At 55.7% G+C, this 16506-nt stretch overlaps 1 protein-coding gene across 1 annotated transcript; it reads right to left on the bottom strand.

The window, feature by feature from the left end:
- Positions 1–10648: 10648 nt before the first annotated feature.
- CABP4 (calcium binding protein 4) lies at positions 10649–16233 on the bottom strand. Its single transcript, XM_073350589.1, has 6 exons — positions 15988–16233; positions 13580–13610; positions 12841–12984; positions 11922–12031; positions 11656–11803; positions 10649–10801 (listed from the first exon to the last, which is right to left on the bottom strand). Exons 1-6 carry the CDS (start codon positions 16231–16233, stop codon positions 10773–10775), a joined length of 708 nt encoding a protein of 235 aa, XP_073206690.1. The 3' UTR covers positions 10649–10772.
- Between the last annotated feature and the right edge of the window lie 273 nt (positions 16234–16506).

The following is a 16506-nucleotide window of genomic DNA, read 5'->3' as shown; positions in this document are numbered from 1 at the left end:
AAACATCAAAGAAGGTGAGTCATGTGGACTCCTCCCCCCAGCCAGAAAGGGGTGCTGCAGGGGTTACAGGGATATAGCAAATTGAGACAGAAAAACATTCCATCCCCCTATGCAAAAAATCCCATCTTTGCCTTCCCAGGAATCTGGCCTTGCTTCCTAGAAGCAGGAGACAAACGACAAGCTTGTGGGAATACCTCCATTCTAGAACCACCCACATATGTGAAGAATCTGGTGGGAAATAGGTTTATTTCTATTTATTCTATTATGCTGAAGTTTGGATGCAAACTGGCAGCAAATATTTCACCACAATGAAAAACAGCTGGTCTTCACAAGCTTGAGCCTAAATCATCCATCGCTGCTGTTGAGCCCCTTGACTGAGCTGTCCCCAGTATCTATGGCCACCCTCTGAAAAGGGGCCTCTATCGTAGGCAGTGGCCTCCTGGCTACTGCACACGTATCAGGGGCTTTTTCCAATCTTGCATAGGAATCACATATTATGCAGTATTCCTCAGCTGCCTCAGTTTCCCCATTTTCAGCTGCGGTCTTGACCAAAGCAATGAAGAGTTGTGCCTCAATTTCCCCTCTTTCAGCATCAATCTTGGCCGAAGCAATGCTGAGCTGTGCCTCAGTTTCCCCAAGGCTAACATAATCCTATCCCCTAAAGAATTTGGTTAAGGATCAGTGCTGGGATGCAGGAGGCCCAAGGTCAATTCCCTGCTCTGCCACAGATTCACTGTGTGACCTTGGTTAAGTCATTTCACCTCTTCAGACTTCACTTGCAAAATCAGGATAATGATGCAGCTTCAGTTGTTTCATCTGTTTAGACTGCAAGCATTTCAGACAGGGATGGCCTATGACTCTGTGCCTGGGACAATGGGCCCCAATCTCATTTACTGTGTCCATGCAGAGTCCGGCAGAACAGGCCCTGATCTCCATGACTGTCTGTACAGCGTTCTGCACAATGGAGCCCTGATCTCAGCCAGAACCTCTAGGCACTGTCATAAATACAAATAGTAAGAATAATAGATTTAGAAGCCAGAAGGGATTGTTATGATCATCTGGTCACATGCATAACACAGGCTAGAATATCTTGCTGCAGAGGAAATCATTTATCTGCACTCCATGCAGAAACTGCTCTCTCCATGGGTAAGAATCAGCAATGTGTGTCAAACCCACTGCCTTTCAATATCTTCCAAGCTCTGAAAGGCCAACACACAATCCATTATCGCCACCAGTACAGGATACTCACTGTACACTGAGCCAGACCCCAATGGGATCATCATCAACTTCCATGCGCTCTGGATTGCACCATTAGTGTATTTCCTCTCTCAAAGATGAATTGGGGTTTGCCAAAGCCCAGAACTGTAGAGTCTGAGATGGAAAAGTCCCTTTACTTTCTAAAAACTAAACCAGACATACCCTGAGGCTTATCTTCCTGCAGAAACTGACTGGGATAGTGGAATAAACCATTCTAGTATATCTCCCCCTGTGGAGACCCTATTCCAGAACAAAACTAACTTTAATCCAGAATATTTACTCTGCTTTGGAAGTCACTTTTATTGTGGAATAGAGCAGCCACATGGGGACTTATTCTGGCAGACCTGTAGCAGAATCGTTTATTCCACTGTTGCACGGCTGGTCAGTTTCCTTGGGTAGATAAATTTCCAATGGGATCAGAAAAGAGCAATTTTAAAGAAAGCCACTTACTAGCGTGGGGGGGGGGCCTCACCCAGCGGGGAGATTGAACCTGGATACAAGGCTACTGTCTCAGGGATGCTGCTTGCAGGGGTGGCCAACTGCTGCAGCCCAACTGGGATATGGGGCAAACTCATGAAACAAAGAACTGCTCTTTTCTAGCTAAGGTACTTATGCCCCCCTCCATAGTGTCTGAGTGCCTTCCAGTCCGTAATTGGCTGAGCAGGCTATATGCAGTATTGTGGCAGGCACGTTCGCCCCAGGATAAGAGAGACACAAAGTGCGTGAGGTAATCACTTTTATGAGGCCAGCTTCTGTTGGTGAAAGAGACAGGCTTTCGAGTGTATACAGGGAAGACCTGAAGCAGAGTTCTGTGGAGCTTGAAAGGTCATCTCTTTCTCCAACAGAAGTTGGTCCAATAAAAGATAATTACCCCATTCACTCTGTCACTCAGCTTGATGGCATCTCCAGTGTCTGTCTATCTTGGAATCACACACCCCATCCATTCCAAACTCCCAGGGAATTTCTAGGCAGTGATAGGCAGAAAACTATTAAAATGCGGGGGTGGGGATCTGAAATGGGGGATCCACAGAGCCCCGGCATCTGATTAGCACAGCCACAGCATCAAGCACCTCTCCACTTGTCTGTAGCTCATACAGCTGGTTGACCGCGCCTTTAATACCGGCACACATAACAACACCCCCATCTCAGCTCAGCATAGCCTCCCACTAGAGTTTAACATGTTGACACCCTGGATGACTGAGTGCCCAATAATAATGGTGGGGAGGGCCAGAGGGAATGGGTGGGATGCAGGTAGCCCCTGGCATGGGACGTGGTGAGAGGAAATGAGGGATTCTGGCATGGGTGGAAGAGGGGAAGTGGGATACACAGAACCCCTGGCTGGGGAGGAAAGAATTGAGGTACCCTGGTATGGTGCCCACAGATCCCCTAGCATAGGAGGGGCCCACACAGTAGCAGCTGCAAAGGGGTTAATGGGCATAAGCTCTGTGAGGAAGTTGCTGACTAGCAACAGCTGAGCTCACAGGCTGCTCCTGGAAGGAGAAGCCTCCTAGGGAGAGAGCAGCTGAGCTCCCAGGGCAGCAAGACCCTGGCCAGAACAGCATCTGAGCAAGGGCCCTCCCAGGGAGCTGGAACGGGCCCAGCCTGCAAGGGGCTGCGCGGCCAGGCAACCTGAACAGACTTGCCATCAGCCTGAAGGTAGGAAGTGGCCATGGGAAGTAGCAGTGAGTGGGATGGATGGAGCTGCTTACTCTAGGGTTCCTGGGCTGGAAGGAAGTGGGAGGCCTGGGTTCCCCTTGCCACTCCTGCAGGAAGGGGAGGGCACAGCTCTGCCACAAGGGAGCTCGAGGACTCTTGAGCCCTGGGTGGGGATGATGGCTCAGGCCCATTATTTTCTTGAGGAAGGGGCTGGGATAACTAGGACAGGGGGTCTCAACTGGAGGTGGGGGGAGTCACACCTGCCCTGCCCCCCCATATTGCTATATGGGAGGGGATGGATGGTCTAGTGGTTAAAACACTAGCCTGGGACTTGGTTCAATTCCCTGCTGTGCTACAGACTCCCTGCATGACCTGGGCAAGTCCCTTAGCAGCTCTGTGCCTCAGTTTCCCAATCTGTGCAACAGGGATCACAGCACTGCCCTGCCTCCCGGGGAGGGAGCGTGATGGTTCATACGAAACAGATTGGGCGGTACTCCGTTACTACGGTGATGGGGGTCTGATAAGGATGGTGTCACACACAGACAGGAGGCTTCTACCCCAGGAGCCTGGAGAGCAGCGGATGCTCTGCTCAGACCGGCCGAGCCAGGTGACTGCAGCATCGGCAATGGAGGATGCTGCGCGCTGGAGATTAGCTCGTTGGTGGAGTTAGAACCGGGGGGAAAGACACCATCTCTGAACTATGCAAGGTCCCCGCAATGGCAGCCCAGTGGGGAAAGGGCAGTACTAGAAGCAGCAAAGGGTATGCACCCCATAGGGCAAAGGGGAGCACATGGGACTGACACGAGCTCTGAGGTGTCAGAGCAGAAATACGGGGAGTCCGGGGGAACTGATGCCATCCACTCCATCCCCCACCCCAATCCCACTCCCCTTCTGGGGAAATGCTGGCGCACACACCAAGGGAGCGAATCCAGATCAGTGCAGGGGTCGCAATGGGAGAATCCACTCTCAGGAGCCCTTCTCCCCCAGCCCCACCCCTGGCTGGGGCTCTCAGACCCAGGCCCCTCCAGCGGCTTTGCCACGGGCAGGGAAAGGAATGAGACTACAAGCATGGAGATCTTCCCTGGAGCTGGGACCCAGCGGGGTGTGTGACAGCCGACACACTGGGCACTGAAGTGGGGTCCGCCGGAGCTAAAGGCACAGAGCCACTACAGCTGGAGCTCGAGATCTGGAACAGACTCCTAACCTCTCTGGATGAGCACCTGTCTCACCCTGCCCTCTGCTGGCTGGGTTCACAACTGCTCTTCTACACGCTGGTGGGATTCTCCTTTAGCTCAGCAGCCTGGGCAGAAGGCTCTGCTCCAGCCCCGCTGACAGGCAGGGAAACCTGGAAAGGGACACTAGGGGGCCACAGCCAGGTGACACTCTGTAGTGCAACAGCCAGCGGGAGGGCAGCATGGCAACCATGGGCCTCAGGACTGGTCCATGGGACGTAACCCATGAGGAGCAGCTTTGAGGGACCCAAGAGCTGATTCTCTCTAGGGGGCTGGGAGCTAGGGGTCTTGCCCCAGGCCTTGAGCCTGGTCTGTCTCCAGCACTGAGATCCCCATGGTCCCCAAAAAGAGTTAGATCCCAGGGGGAAGTGCTGGAGCAATGGGGGGCAGTTGAGATGGAAGGCTGGCCCAGTGGTTACGACACTGGCTTTGAGGGGCCTGGATTCAAGTTCCAGCTTTCCCATGTGCTCCCTGGGTAACCTTGGGCAAATCATGTAGCCTCTGGGTCTCAATTGCCCCATCTGTACAATGGGGATCACAGCACTGCTCTGCCTCATGGGGAGCTGCGAGGGTCAATACGCTAAGGGGTGCACAGGTGGTAGCTTGTGTCAACTGGGTGCACTGCACCCTATGGGCTCCATGCATCCCTCCATCCCCCCACAGCTCCCTGCTGCCACCTGCCATCCCCCTCTATTGCAGGGACTCTCTGCATTCCCCCAGTCCCTGTGTGCCCCCATTCTCTCATGCTAGGGACTCCCTGTGCCCCCCACTGGCCCCTTCCCCTATATCAGGGCCACCCATCTCCTCCCCACCTCCCCATGCCAGGGTCTGTGTGCACCCATCCATTCCCATTTTCTCCAATATCAGGTTCCTCCAATCTCCACCCCACCAGGGATCCCAGGTACCCCACCAGCCAGCGAGAGTGGCTGGAGCAGCCTCTTCAGCTCCAGCACCCCCTGGCTATAGTCACTGTTAGGCTGGGGAGTGGCACCTTCCCACGCCTCAGCCCTCTGGCCAGGTCCCATCCAGCCCCACTCCTTCAGGTGAATCAGTCCCTGAAAAGTGGACAAGTCTCTACCAGGAGTCTAGCTCAGTTGGACTCACTGGTCAGTGCTTGTGGCATAAAGCAGGAGGGCTGAAGCCCAGACACGCAATCACGGAGTCAGTGAGGCTACAGGGCCTACCCTGGAGGAAGAGTGAGACCCCTTGAGGGTCTAACAAACTGAAGGGGTTCCTCCAAGAAACTGTTTAAAAGGTGCAATGTAGCACCAATCCTGTGGCAGTTGGTGTGAGCAGTGGGATACTGAATGTATCAGTAGTATTTTGCAATACTGACTTGCTGAAGTAAAAAACAAGGTTAGTCAAAGGAAAAAGCAAGAAAATGGCATATAACTATCTCCCTAAGAAGGACATCATAAACCTGTGCTGGGAGAGAGGGTTAAGCATTGGAAAGCTCAACAAGAAGCAACTGAGTGCATGGCTGGAGAAGGATGATTGGACCAAGAACCAGATTCCAGAGCCAGTTGAAGTTCTAAGGCGGTCCAAGATCAAGAAAGGCCACAGCAGCAGCAGGACGGCCTCAAGACCTGATTCTCCTTTCAGCAGGGAACCTTCATGACCTGGTTCCCCATTAATAGACTTGAAGTGGTGAGAATTGGAGCTGGGAGCTAAGGATCTTCAAGTAGAGTGGCAGAGACTGGAGTACTGTGCAAGGGAGGGAGCTGACCAGGAGAAGCAGCAAAAACATGAAAAAGAACACAGAAGCATGAACTGGAGATGGAGAAATGGAAGTGGGGAAAGACCTCGGGATGCCAATCCTCAGGAAGCCTAGATACCATACAGTTGCCCCAGTTTAAGGGGATGATATAGATGCCGAAATCACTGCCTTTGAGAAGCCTTGTGATTTGAACCAGGATGACCCTGCTTACCAGCTCCAATGTCTTACCTACTAACTCAGTACCAGGGTACAATGCAGACATGTGAGTAGCTTTGTCACCCCTGCCCTCTAACCTGGGGTGCCCTTTACATGACTTTGCTACTGTAGACTCCAGTCTGGACAACTCACGAACAACAAGTCACTCCCAGCTGTGTCTGTGTGTGGGCTGCAGCCAGCCAGCCACACATGGATGATGCTCTGGCTTTCACCAGCCTTGACTATATTTCAGGGTGACACTAGCATACCCCCAGTCCTAGATTTTCCCCAGAAACGTACATCCTGTGCTGCCCAGCCCTTTCCTGGCCAACACATGTTCACTTAAAGTCCATCATTTTATTCATAGAAATGATATGCACCCACCTGCTGTCCTAAATGGAGGTTCCCAAACACTTCTGTTTAGACACACTGGATTAGATAAAGCAAGTTTATTAGCTACAGAGGGAGAGAGCTTTGAAGTGAATACATAATGAAGCATAAAAGTCAGAAAGGGTTACAAGAAAAGTAAAGATAAAACACAAATAAAGCCTCCCTGAACGAACGACGTTAAATTCACAGCAAAATTTCTCTCACCGCATGCTCTCAACAGTTTTACGGGCCAAACTTCCTAGGCCAAACCCTCTCTCCCCGCACAGGTTTATGATGTCCTTCTTAGGGAGATAGTTATATGCCATTTTCTTGCTTCTTCCTTTGACTAACCTTGTTTTTTACTTCAGCAAGTCAGTATTGCAAAACACTACTGATGCATTCAGTATCCCACTTCTAACACCAACTGCCACAGGATTGGTGCTACATTGCACCTTTTAAACAGTTTCTTGGAGGAACCCCTTCAGTGTGTTAGACCCTCAAGGGGTCTCACTCTTCCTCCAGGGTAGGCCCTGTAGCCTCACTGACTCCTTGATTGCGTGTCTGGGCTTCTGTGTAACGGCTGCTTCCTTTGTTCCTTCTGGTGCAGCAAATCGATGGACAGAGTGAAAGGAAGGAGGAGTCCCTTGGGGTGTCTGCCCCCTTTTTTTATAGTCCTGTCCCCACTTTGAGATGCATTTCCAGCTGGGAACAGGCGACAGGCAGCCTGTGTGGAGTGGAACCCCAGGCTGGTTCTTTGCTAAGATGTAGGGTTTTTGGTTTGGGGTTTTTTTGCCCCTGCCCCCTTTCCTGCCAAAGAATGGCCACTTAGCAGGTAATGGCCCTGCTTGTTGACACCAGGCTGAGGCATCAATTTGTCCTTCCTCTCTGAGGAACTGGTTTGGCCACTCCCCAGAAGTCTCTGGAAAACCTACTTCTAGTCATGATCTCCGCTTATGTTTAGAACTTCCCATAGAACGTGGCTATGTATATTTTGCCATGATATTATTGATCAGCAAATTATGAGTTTTTTCACGGATACCTCTCACGGCATGCCTTGTACAATAGGGTGTGGACTCAGGGGTACAGTCTGTCTCACTCGGTTCCAAAGCAATACAGGTATACAGCCAAACGGATAGAATTGATAGTGGGGGCCATGAACAATTTGAAAAGACTCCACTGCTTAAATCTGAAATGACACCTGAGGCTTACAGGAAAAGGTTTGGAGTGTATGCAAAAGATCAAGGTTGTGACACATATGGAAGCCACCACCCTGATGGAAGAATGATGATGGGGCAAAGATGCAGGTGTCACTACACTGGAGGATCTGGGGAACAACTTTGTAAGATATGTCCCTACAAGCTTAAAACATGGTTAGCGGACAGAAAGCCTAAGGCTGTAGTGGGAGCAGAAGGTTAATGGGAAGACATTCATGGGCTGGAGGGACTGTGGGACAGAGAGAATCCTTGCTGGTGAAACCCCATCAAATCCTGAAAGGCAGGACAACCTGAAGGAAGATTCCAAATGGGAAGCCATTGGCCCTACCTATGGCTGAGATCCCTTGGCAGACATCCAGGACATCAGCTTTGACTTCCTTTTGGGGAATGAATGTGTCACTTTAAGATAAAATTCAGCCCCTCCTCCTGGCCTAGCCCAGAGTCTGAACCAAGCAGACCGGAGGTGTTAGTGACAGTGCATATAGGGAGAAGGAGGAAAGGTTAAGGTCGGGAGACCCATAAGCAGACAGCTGTATCCAAGTGGGGCAGAGGAATGGACCCAGCCATCTCCACACAGCAGATGTGAGTCACATGGGCTCAGGCACAACTTCCCTGAGGCCTGCTGCTGTGACCAAGGGAGCCAGCCTGGGGAAGTAGAGGCCAAGCTAGGTCCAGTGGTGGCTGAGGCCCTAGCTAAGCTACTGGACTTGGACACAACTTGTCAGGGCATGGCCATGGACCTGATGGGTGCGCCTACCCAAGACAGTCTGAATCACAGCCCATCAGGGCCGGGGACCATAAGACAGGACTCTGTCCTGAGGGTGAGGGCAACAGGTTGACCCCACCAGACGCTCACAGGGTCACTTCCTAGCCAACCTAGGGGTCAGGACACCCCGGTCTGCAGCCAGGATGGCTGACCCATGGAGGAATGTGGGTTCCGTGCCCTCATCTTTCCCTGGAAAAAGACAGGGAGGAGGTAGTGGCAGGACTCAGTTTCAAACCCAAAGGGTCTGGGGTGGCCAAAGGGCTGGGGACTGCATGGAAATTTCCCATGTGCACCCTGCTCATGTCATCAAACAGAACAGACCAAAGGGAGGGTGTGAAACAGCTCTGCCCTGTGCTGTGAAACCTGTACGCTTGGTTAGAAACTGTGCTGTACGCATCTCGCAAGTGCCAGGTAGAACTGCTACCATGGAAATGGGCATTATGCTAGGGCGTCTCCTAATAACCATGGTGGGCTCAAGCCTCCCAGGTCAAAGGGTAAAGCCGTCTTGCTCAGTTCGGCCCCCAAGGGAGGAGAGCTGTGCTGAAGTGGAAATCTTCTGTAATATTTTTATGAATCTTGTGTGCCTCAGTTTCCCTCTGTACTGTGTTGCTAGCCAGTTTGGGAGTGGAGAGTTAAATCAGTTCTTGGGGGGGCTGTGTGGGACAGGAGGGGAGTGTGTATGTGAGAGACCTTGCTGTCTGGGCCGCAATGAATAGGTTCATCAGAAAACTGGTTGAAACTGACCCAGCTCAAGAGAGGGTCCTGAGAGACAATGGGAAGCCCTAAGGACTGGACACTGGACAGCAGGCAGGGCTGTGAATTCTGCATGTCCTTGCCTGGAGCCAAAGGATTGGGAGGTGACCAGTGGAGGACCAAGAGTGGGCTTCTGGAAGAACCTGGCCCCGACTAAGGACGCCAGAGAGACACAGTGCCTGAGATGGAATTTGCTACAGCAAGGCAGGTGGTTTGCTCGGGCTTGGCCAGAAGGATTGTGCTTTAACCTTCCTTTCTTTGGGCTACCCTCAGGACTTGGAAAGCTGTATGCCAGGGGACTAACCAACCCTGCCCTGGTTGGAAAAGCTGCCCCGTGTCACTGCAAATACCCGCTGGAGTGCATCAGGCCCTGGAGAGTTACACATCCCTAAGCGGACTTCTGGCTCAGTTGGCCTTGCTGGGCAGAGCTCCCCACATGAGGCAGGAGGGCTGGAGCCCAGAGGCAAGTGAGGGTGTGGCCAGCCCTGGAGGAAGAGTGGGACCCCCTTGGGGGCCTGGTCCACTGAGCAGAGTCCTCCAAAGCAGTGGTTCCCAATGTTTTTCTCTGCCATGGCATACCTTGATACCATCATATGACTCCTGTAACGTCAAGTTCATATGACTGTAGTGTAACGTTGCGTCTATCATAGGTCACTCTTAATTTTGAATCTTGAATATTCAGGAACCAACCCATAACGAGGCTAGTAGGGTTAAAATCCAAACAAACATGGTGGCTAGCATTAGATTGCGATCTGTCATTTGTGCCAGAATTAACATTTTCAGACAGTGGAAACTAACATTAAAGCTAAATATAAGAACTCTGGACATAAGCATGCTCAGTGGAGACAACAACACACCCTTGAGAATAATATTTTGGGATGACAAGCAATTAATAATTAATCATTTCTGGTCATTCCCAAAATAGTCTTCCCAAGTACATGTCACTTTCTCCACTGTCTTTAAATGTGATATAATTAATTATAATGCCGTTCCAGGTCTGGCTCGTTTCAGCTTTTACCCTAAGTCAAAAGTAAATATAAAATTTAGGCTTGAATTGTATGTCTTTTTTTATGTGCATCACCATCAAAGGCTCATTGCACCACATTGCATTCATCAGGGCACGTCTGTCTCTGTTTACTTTTTCTCCCTCTTAGCCTCACTTTGGGAAATGGAATGTGACGCGTGCATAGTATTTGAAAGGGGCCTCGTCCCGGAGAGCAAACGTACAGACTGCCATCCAGCTCATTGAAATACAAGGGAAGGTTTTTTATTCTTACGTGTAGTTTTTTAATAAATTCCACAGCCCGCCTATTGGGCTCCCAGCTGGGGTGCAGGGCCTGCCCTCGTCAGAGACTTAGCAGCCCCCCAATGGGGTTGCCAACTGGGCATTCAGGCCCCTGCTCCCTGGCAGCGCACTGTGAGGGAGAGGGGCCAGCAGAGGGGCAGGCAGACCCGGTGGGAGGGGTCTTCTTAGGCCCATAAGGGAGGCGTGAGGGAACTTCCTGCTGGCGAAGAAGGGGGGTCACCAGTTGTCAAGAAGTGGGGATCCACTTGGAGCTGCTCGGGTCCCCTGGAGGCTGGAATGGCGATGGCGATGGGGGGTGAGGGCCTTGTTAGCGGGAGGACAACATCATCACAAACTCTGAGAGAGACACAACGTGGGACCTGGAGTGAGCAAACACCAGCACCTCCCAATGCACATCCTGCACAGCACAGCCGGACTGCACTGTCCTGTGCTACCCCACACTGCATCCCCTAGACCGTAACCCGTGCCACAGCTCCCCCTACCAGGCTTCAGGATGCTGCTGCCCACCCCAAGCAGTGCATGTAGAGCTTCTACAGGAGGGGGCACAGGGCTGCAGGGGGGCTGTGAAGGGCAGGGTGAGGGCTTGGAGCAGCCAAAGGGAGGAATCATGCCCCCCGGGAGACAGGATGCTGGGGGGAGATTGTCCCCTCCACCCCGCAGCCATCACTGCCACTCCTCTCATTTGCCCCTCCCCAGTCCTAGCTTTGGCTCCCTCCCCTCCTCCATCCAATCCCAAAGGAGGCAGCTCTGCCCCCAGGCACCCTGTGAAAAAACAGCCCTCCTGGGGCTCTAGAAAGTGAGTCTGAGCCTCACCCTGTTCTGGAGGGGGTGGGGGGTGGCTCTTTAGCCCAGGGACCTAGACCCTATAGTTCTGGGTTAAGGGCCCAGCACACAACTAAACACAAGGGGGAGAGCACAGAGAGGACTGCGGGGGTGGGAGGGTGTCACAGGAAGACACTGGCAGGGAGAGAAGGGGGAGATCTCTGCAGGGATGAGTCCTTGCTGTGGGGGGGGGGGGGCAGAGGAGGTATCCCTAGGGCTCAGTATGAAGGGAGGTGGGGGGTCTCTAGCACCAGTGGGTGGGAGGCAGGTTCCCAAAGGCCAGTGCAGTTAGTGGGGTGAGGGGAGTCCCTGGGGTCAATGGGTTCCCCAGGGGGTTGGTGGGGTGGGTGCTGCAGAGGGTGTCTCACCGTCAAAGTCCACGTGGCCATCCCCATTGAGGTCAACGTCGCGCAGGATCTCCTCCACCTCCGGCAGCGGGACCTGCTCCCCCAGCAGGGCCAGGAGGGCGTCCTTCAGCTCCATGCTGCTGATCTCCCCGTCCCCGTTCCTGTCCAACTGGGGGCAGGGGGACAGAGAATGGGGTGAGCGTGGGACCGCCCGACTGGATGGGTGCAGCCACATCCCCACCTGCTCCCCCTCCCCCCTGTGCCCATGTTCCCCTACACCCCCATACCTCACGGAAGGCGATCTTGAGCTCACGCACCCCCACCATGTGGGCCGTCTCCTCCCGCAGTTTCGGCCCCATCATCTCCACAAAGTCCTCAAAGTCCACGCGCCCACCCACTGCGGGAGAGACAAGGAAATCAGTGCCCAGCCCCCGCAATGGGGAGGGGTCCCACGGAGGGAAGTCACATCAGGGGAGTGGGGTCTCTCTGGGACAGGGGCAGGTCTCACAGGGGGAAGCAGTGTGAGGGGAGGGGGCGTCTCTCTGGGGCAGGGGCAGGTCCTATGGCAGGGGAGCAGTGTGAGGGAATGGGAGTCTCTCTGGGGCTGGGGTAGGGTCCCACAAGGGGAGCAGTGTGAGGAGGGGGGTCTCTCTGGGGCAGGGGCAGGGTCCCACGGGGGGACCAGTGTGAGGGGAGGGGTGTCTATCTGGGGCAGAGGCAGGGGCAGGTCCCACGGCGGGAGCAGTGAAAGGGGAGGTGGATCTCTCTGGAGTAGAGGCAGGTCCCACAGGGGGAGCAGTGTGAGGGGACAGGGGTCTCTCTGGGGCAGGGGTAGGGTCCCATGGGGCAGAGGAGTGTGAGGGGATGGGGGTCTCTCTGGGGCAGGGGAAGATCCCACAGGGGGGAGCAGTGTGAGGAGGGGGGTCTCTCTGGGGCAGGGGAAGGTCCCACAGGGAGGAGCAGTCTGAGGGGATGGGGGTCTCTCTCGGGGGCCAGTGCTGGGTCCCAAGGTGGGAGCAGTGTGAGTGGACGGGGGTCTCTCTGGGGCAGAGGCAGGTCCCACGGTGGGGAACAGTCTGAGGGGACGGGGGTCTCTCTGGGGCAGGGGCAGGTCCCACAGAAGGAGCAGTGAGAAGGGGTCTCATGGGTGGGTGAGATGCAGTGCGGGGAGGGACCCCTGAGGGTACAGCCATTCCCCACACTCACTCCTCATCTTGATGTGCTGGGAGATCTCAATGAGCTCCATCTCAGTGGGCATGTAGCCCATGGTGCGCATGCAGGCGCCCAGGTCCTTGTAGCTCACAAAGCCATCTTGGTCCGTGTCGAACTCCTTGAAGGCGTCCAGCAGCTCTGCCAAGAGGAAGAGCCAGAGCCACCCTCAGCGCTGGGGTGCCTATCCCGGGCGTCCCCCTGGGGGCTCCAAGGAAACCAGCCACAGTGGGGTGAGAACTGGGTCAGAACCAACCCGAACTGGCCATCGATGCATGGGGGTGACCCCTTCTTTGGCCGCTGCACTGATGCCACCCAGCGCCCAAGCCCCTGCTGCCAGGACCCCCAGGGGTGCACGGTGAGGGGTTCCACCAGTAGCAGTGGCTCCAGCTGGGACGCCCCCTAGTGGTCATTCTAATTGTAAAGTGGGCAATGCCAGGTGGGATATGCTACCCAGAATCCTCTGCTGCAGGCTGGGCATGCCTAGGTTTGCCCAGAGACATTCTAGCCCAGGACAGGGTCACAACTGGGAGAGTCTACAAATAAATCCAGACCCACCCCCTCAGATTGGCAGGCACTGTGCCCTTCCTTGTGTCCCTGGCCATTGACCCAGAGGGGACTGGGCATGTCTGAGAGACAGGCACAATCTATTGCCCCACCTCTAAGAGGTCAAACAGACATGCCTGGGCCCCAGTGCCCCCCTTCCAGGGGCAGGCCCCCACTCCTGCCAACTCACCATCCAGTTCTACTGGGGAAAGATCTCTCTCCTGGGGGCAGAAAGAAGAGCAGGCAGTTAGACTCCAGGAACGTGGGGAGGACCCCCCTTAGATAGGCAGCCCCAGTACAGAGCTGTTGTCAGGGAAACCCTCCCCACAAAACCCACCCCTAGGAGCCATGCCAGCATGACAAGCAGGGTCAGGAGCCAGGGCAGGAGACAGCAGGAAAGGGCTAACTGGGAAAAACTGCCCCCATCCCAGAGCAAGCAGGGATTGAACAAGGCAAGTGGGGGAGGGCAGAGGGTAGAGCAGCCCCAAAAAGCAAGCAGGGGTGGACGACAGGGGCTCCATGCCCAGGGTGTTTCCGTGGCTCCCAGGGATGCTGGGAGCTCAGTGCTAATGCCCCCAACCGCTGCCCTTTGTAACTCGATCCCCATCACCTTCCCCACTAGCCTTGAACAGCAGGGTCAGCGCAGCAGAGCCACACGCCCCCAGCCCCACAGCACAGCCAGCACCCCACGCCAGCCTGCCTCAGCCAACTGGCCCCCTAGCGCCTGAACCAGCCAGTGCCCCCGCCCCAGGCCCAGATCAGAGCTGGCATCCCCTAGAGGGGAAAGGCCTTGTGTTCCATTCACTGCCCCCTGAGCCAGGCAGTCCTCCCCACTCCAGGGCCAGATCAGAGCCAGCATCCCTTAGAGGATTTTGGGCCCAGCAGTGATATTTTATTGGAGAAATGTGAGGAGGGGTCTCATCTCTTTGAGCACACACCTCATTGCAGAGAGGGGTGATGTGAAGGGTCCAGTGGGGGAGGGGAGGCGCGGGAGGTGCTGTCAGGGTGGCAACTTCATTTAGAAGCCACAGAAGCAGGTGAGAAATCCCAGCCAAAATTAACCTGCTGAAACTGGGATTAAGGAGATTGTGGGCAAAGCTGTGATCTCCAGCCCCAGCCTGGTTCAACGGCCAGCTCCCAGTGCCCCCCACCCCACCCACACTCCAGCCCTCCAATGGTTCAACCCGTTCAACCCCTGCCCCACTCCCCCCAGCAGGGCCCTGCTCCCCACTCCATCGCCTGAGAGCCCCTACTCCCCCATCTCTGACTGGCCCCGGCACTGGCTGCCCCACGCCCAGGGATAATGGGATTGGCGGGCTCCCAGCAGGGAGCTGAGAAGGGGTTATTTATACCAGCTAATCGGGGTGACAGGGTGCAGGCAGCAGGGCCATTGTTAAGCCCCAAGGGCGCCATGCCATGCTGCAGCCCACTGAGCTGCCTGGGGGGCAGAGAAGGACCTGGAGGACTGGGCTCCATCCCTCCAGGCTCTTGGCCCCAGGGAATGATGGGCACCAGTGGGGCTGTGGAGTGGAGCATCTGGGAGTGGGGACCCCTGGCCCACCGGTGCCTGCAGTGCCCCATTCTCCCCCACCCCTTGGGCCCTCTGAGCCTGCCCAGCGCCTCCCCGCTCTGGAGGAGCCTGGGGGCAGGGTGCCTGCCCCCCAGCACCGTTCTGGGCATCAGAAAGCTGTACGTGCTGCACAGCCACCCTGCCCTGCTGCCCCCATCCCACCCCAGCATGCCCCCACCATGATCGTGCCCACCCAGCCATGGTCCGCCCTCCCCACCCAAACAATCCAGCTAGCCATGCCTCATCTCACCCCAAAGAGCTCCCCAACCAACACCGTCCAACTGGCCATGCCCCCACTGCCTCCCTACTGCAGCTGCCTCTCCTCTCCCAGCCCACCCCCACACAGCACTCCCCACCCCACATGCCCAGCCCTTCTCACACCACAGCCTGTCCTCTCCATGCCCACACTTGCCGGGCACCTTTTTGCCCACATTTCCCCCTCTTCGTACCCATGATCCACCCTCTTCCCTCGAGCCCAGCCCCCCACAACAATCCATCCACTCCTCCTGCCCCCACACACCCATACCCCACCACCGCACCTGTATTTCTGCTCCTACCCCCTGTGCCTCCATGCCCTGCCCCATCCCACCCCCATGTCCTCATCCCACTCTGCCCCCACATCCTGACCTCCTCAAATCCCCATGCTGTGCCCCATCACTGCTCCCACTCCCATGTACCCATCCCTGCCCCCAACCCAGTGTCCCATGCCCCACACCCAGCACTCGCATGCTCCACCCTGGAGCCCCATGCCCGACCCTACACCCAGCGCCCCCATGCCCACCCCTGAACGCCATGCCCCGCCTCAATGCCCCATGCCCTACCCTACACCCATGCCCCCCGCGAAGCCCAATGCCTCACCTCAATGCTCCATCCCACACCCAGCACACCCATGCCCCACCCTGGAGCCCCATGTTCTGCCCCACTCCCGGAACCCCTATGCCCTGCCCCACATCCAGCACCCTCATGCCCTGCCTCCCTGGTGCCCCATCCTGCTCTGCCCCCCCCATCTCCGCCCCAGGCAAGCGCACCCTGCCGAAGACAGTGTTGAGGAAGGGCGAGTAGGCCTTGGTGGCGTCGGCATGGGCATCGGCGTGATGCTTCTTGCCATGCTTGCGCCCGTGGCTGGAGTGTGAGCTGCGACGCGACTCGGAGCCGGGGCTCTTGCTGGCTTTGGGCTCCTCCTCCTCCTTAGGGGGCGCCTGGCCCCCCTTATTCAGGTCCTGCCCCTCTCTGCATGTCTCCGACTCGACCTCATCTAGCCGCTTGTGGGGCATGGGGCCGGGCACCGGGGCGCGGCAGCCAACTCTGGGACAGGCAGCTCCAGGTCAGGCACAGAGCAAGCGGACGGGACAGCGGGGCCTTAAGAAGGAGTCAGAGAAATCCTCTTATTTTCCCACCCCCGCCCCCAGGAACACCAGGGCTGAGGGGCAAAGCCAATTAGCTGGGATTACAGGCAGGACACTGGCAGCTCAGCCGCTCCAGCACCAGCCCCACCTGTATGAATTGCTGCCCCCCACCAGTGCCCCCTGGCACCCCCCCCCAGCTCC

The sequence above is a fragment of the Lepidochelys kempii genome, chromosome 6 (genome assembly GCF_965140265.1).
Source record: "Lepidochelys kempii isolate rLepKem1 chromosome 6, rLepKem1.hap2, whole genome shotgun sequence".
NCBI lineage: Eukaryota > Metazoa > Chordata > Testudines > Cheloniidae > Lepidochelys > Lepidochelys kempii.
The sequence above is the reverse complement of the archived record's forward strand: the minus strand, read 5'-3'. Positions and strand labels throughout refer to the sequence as shown.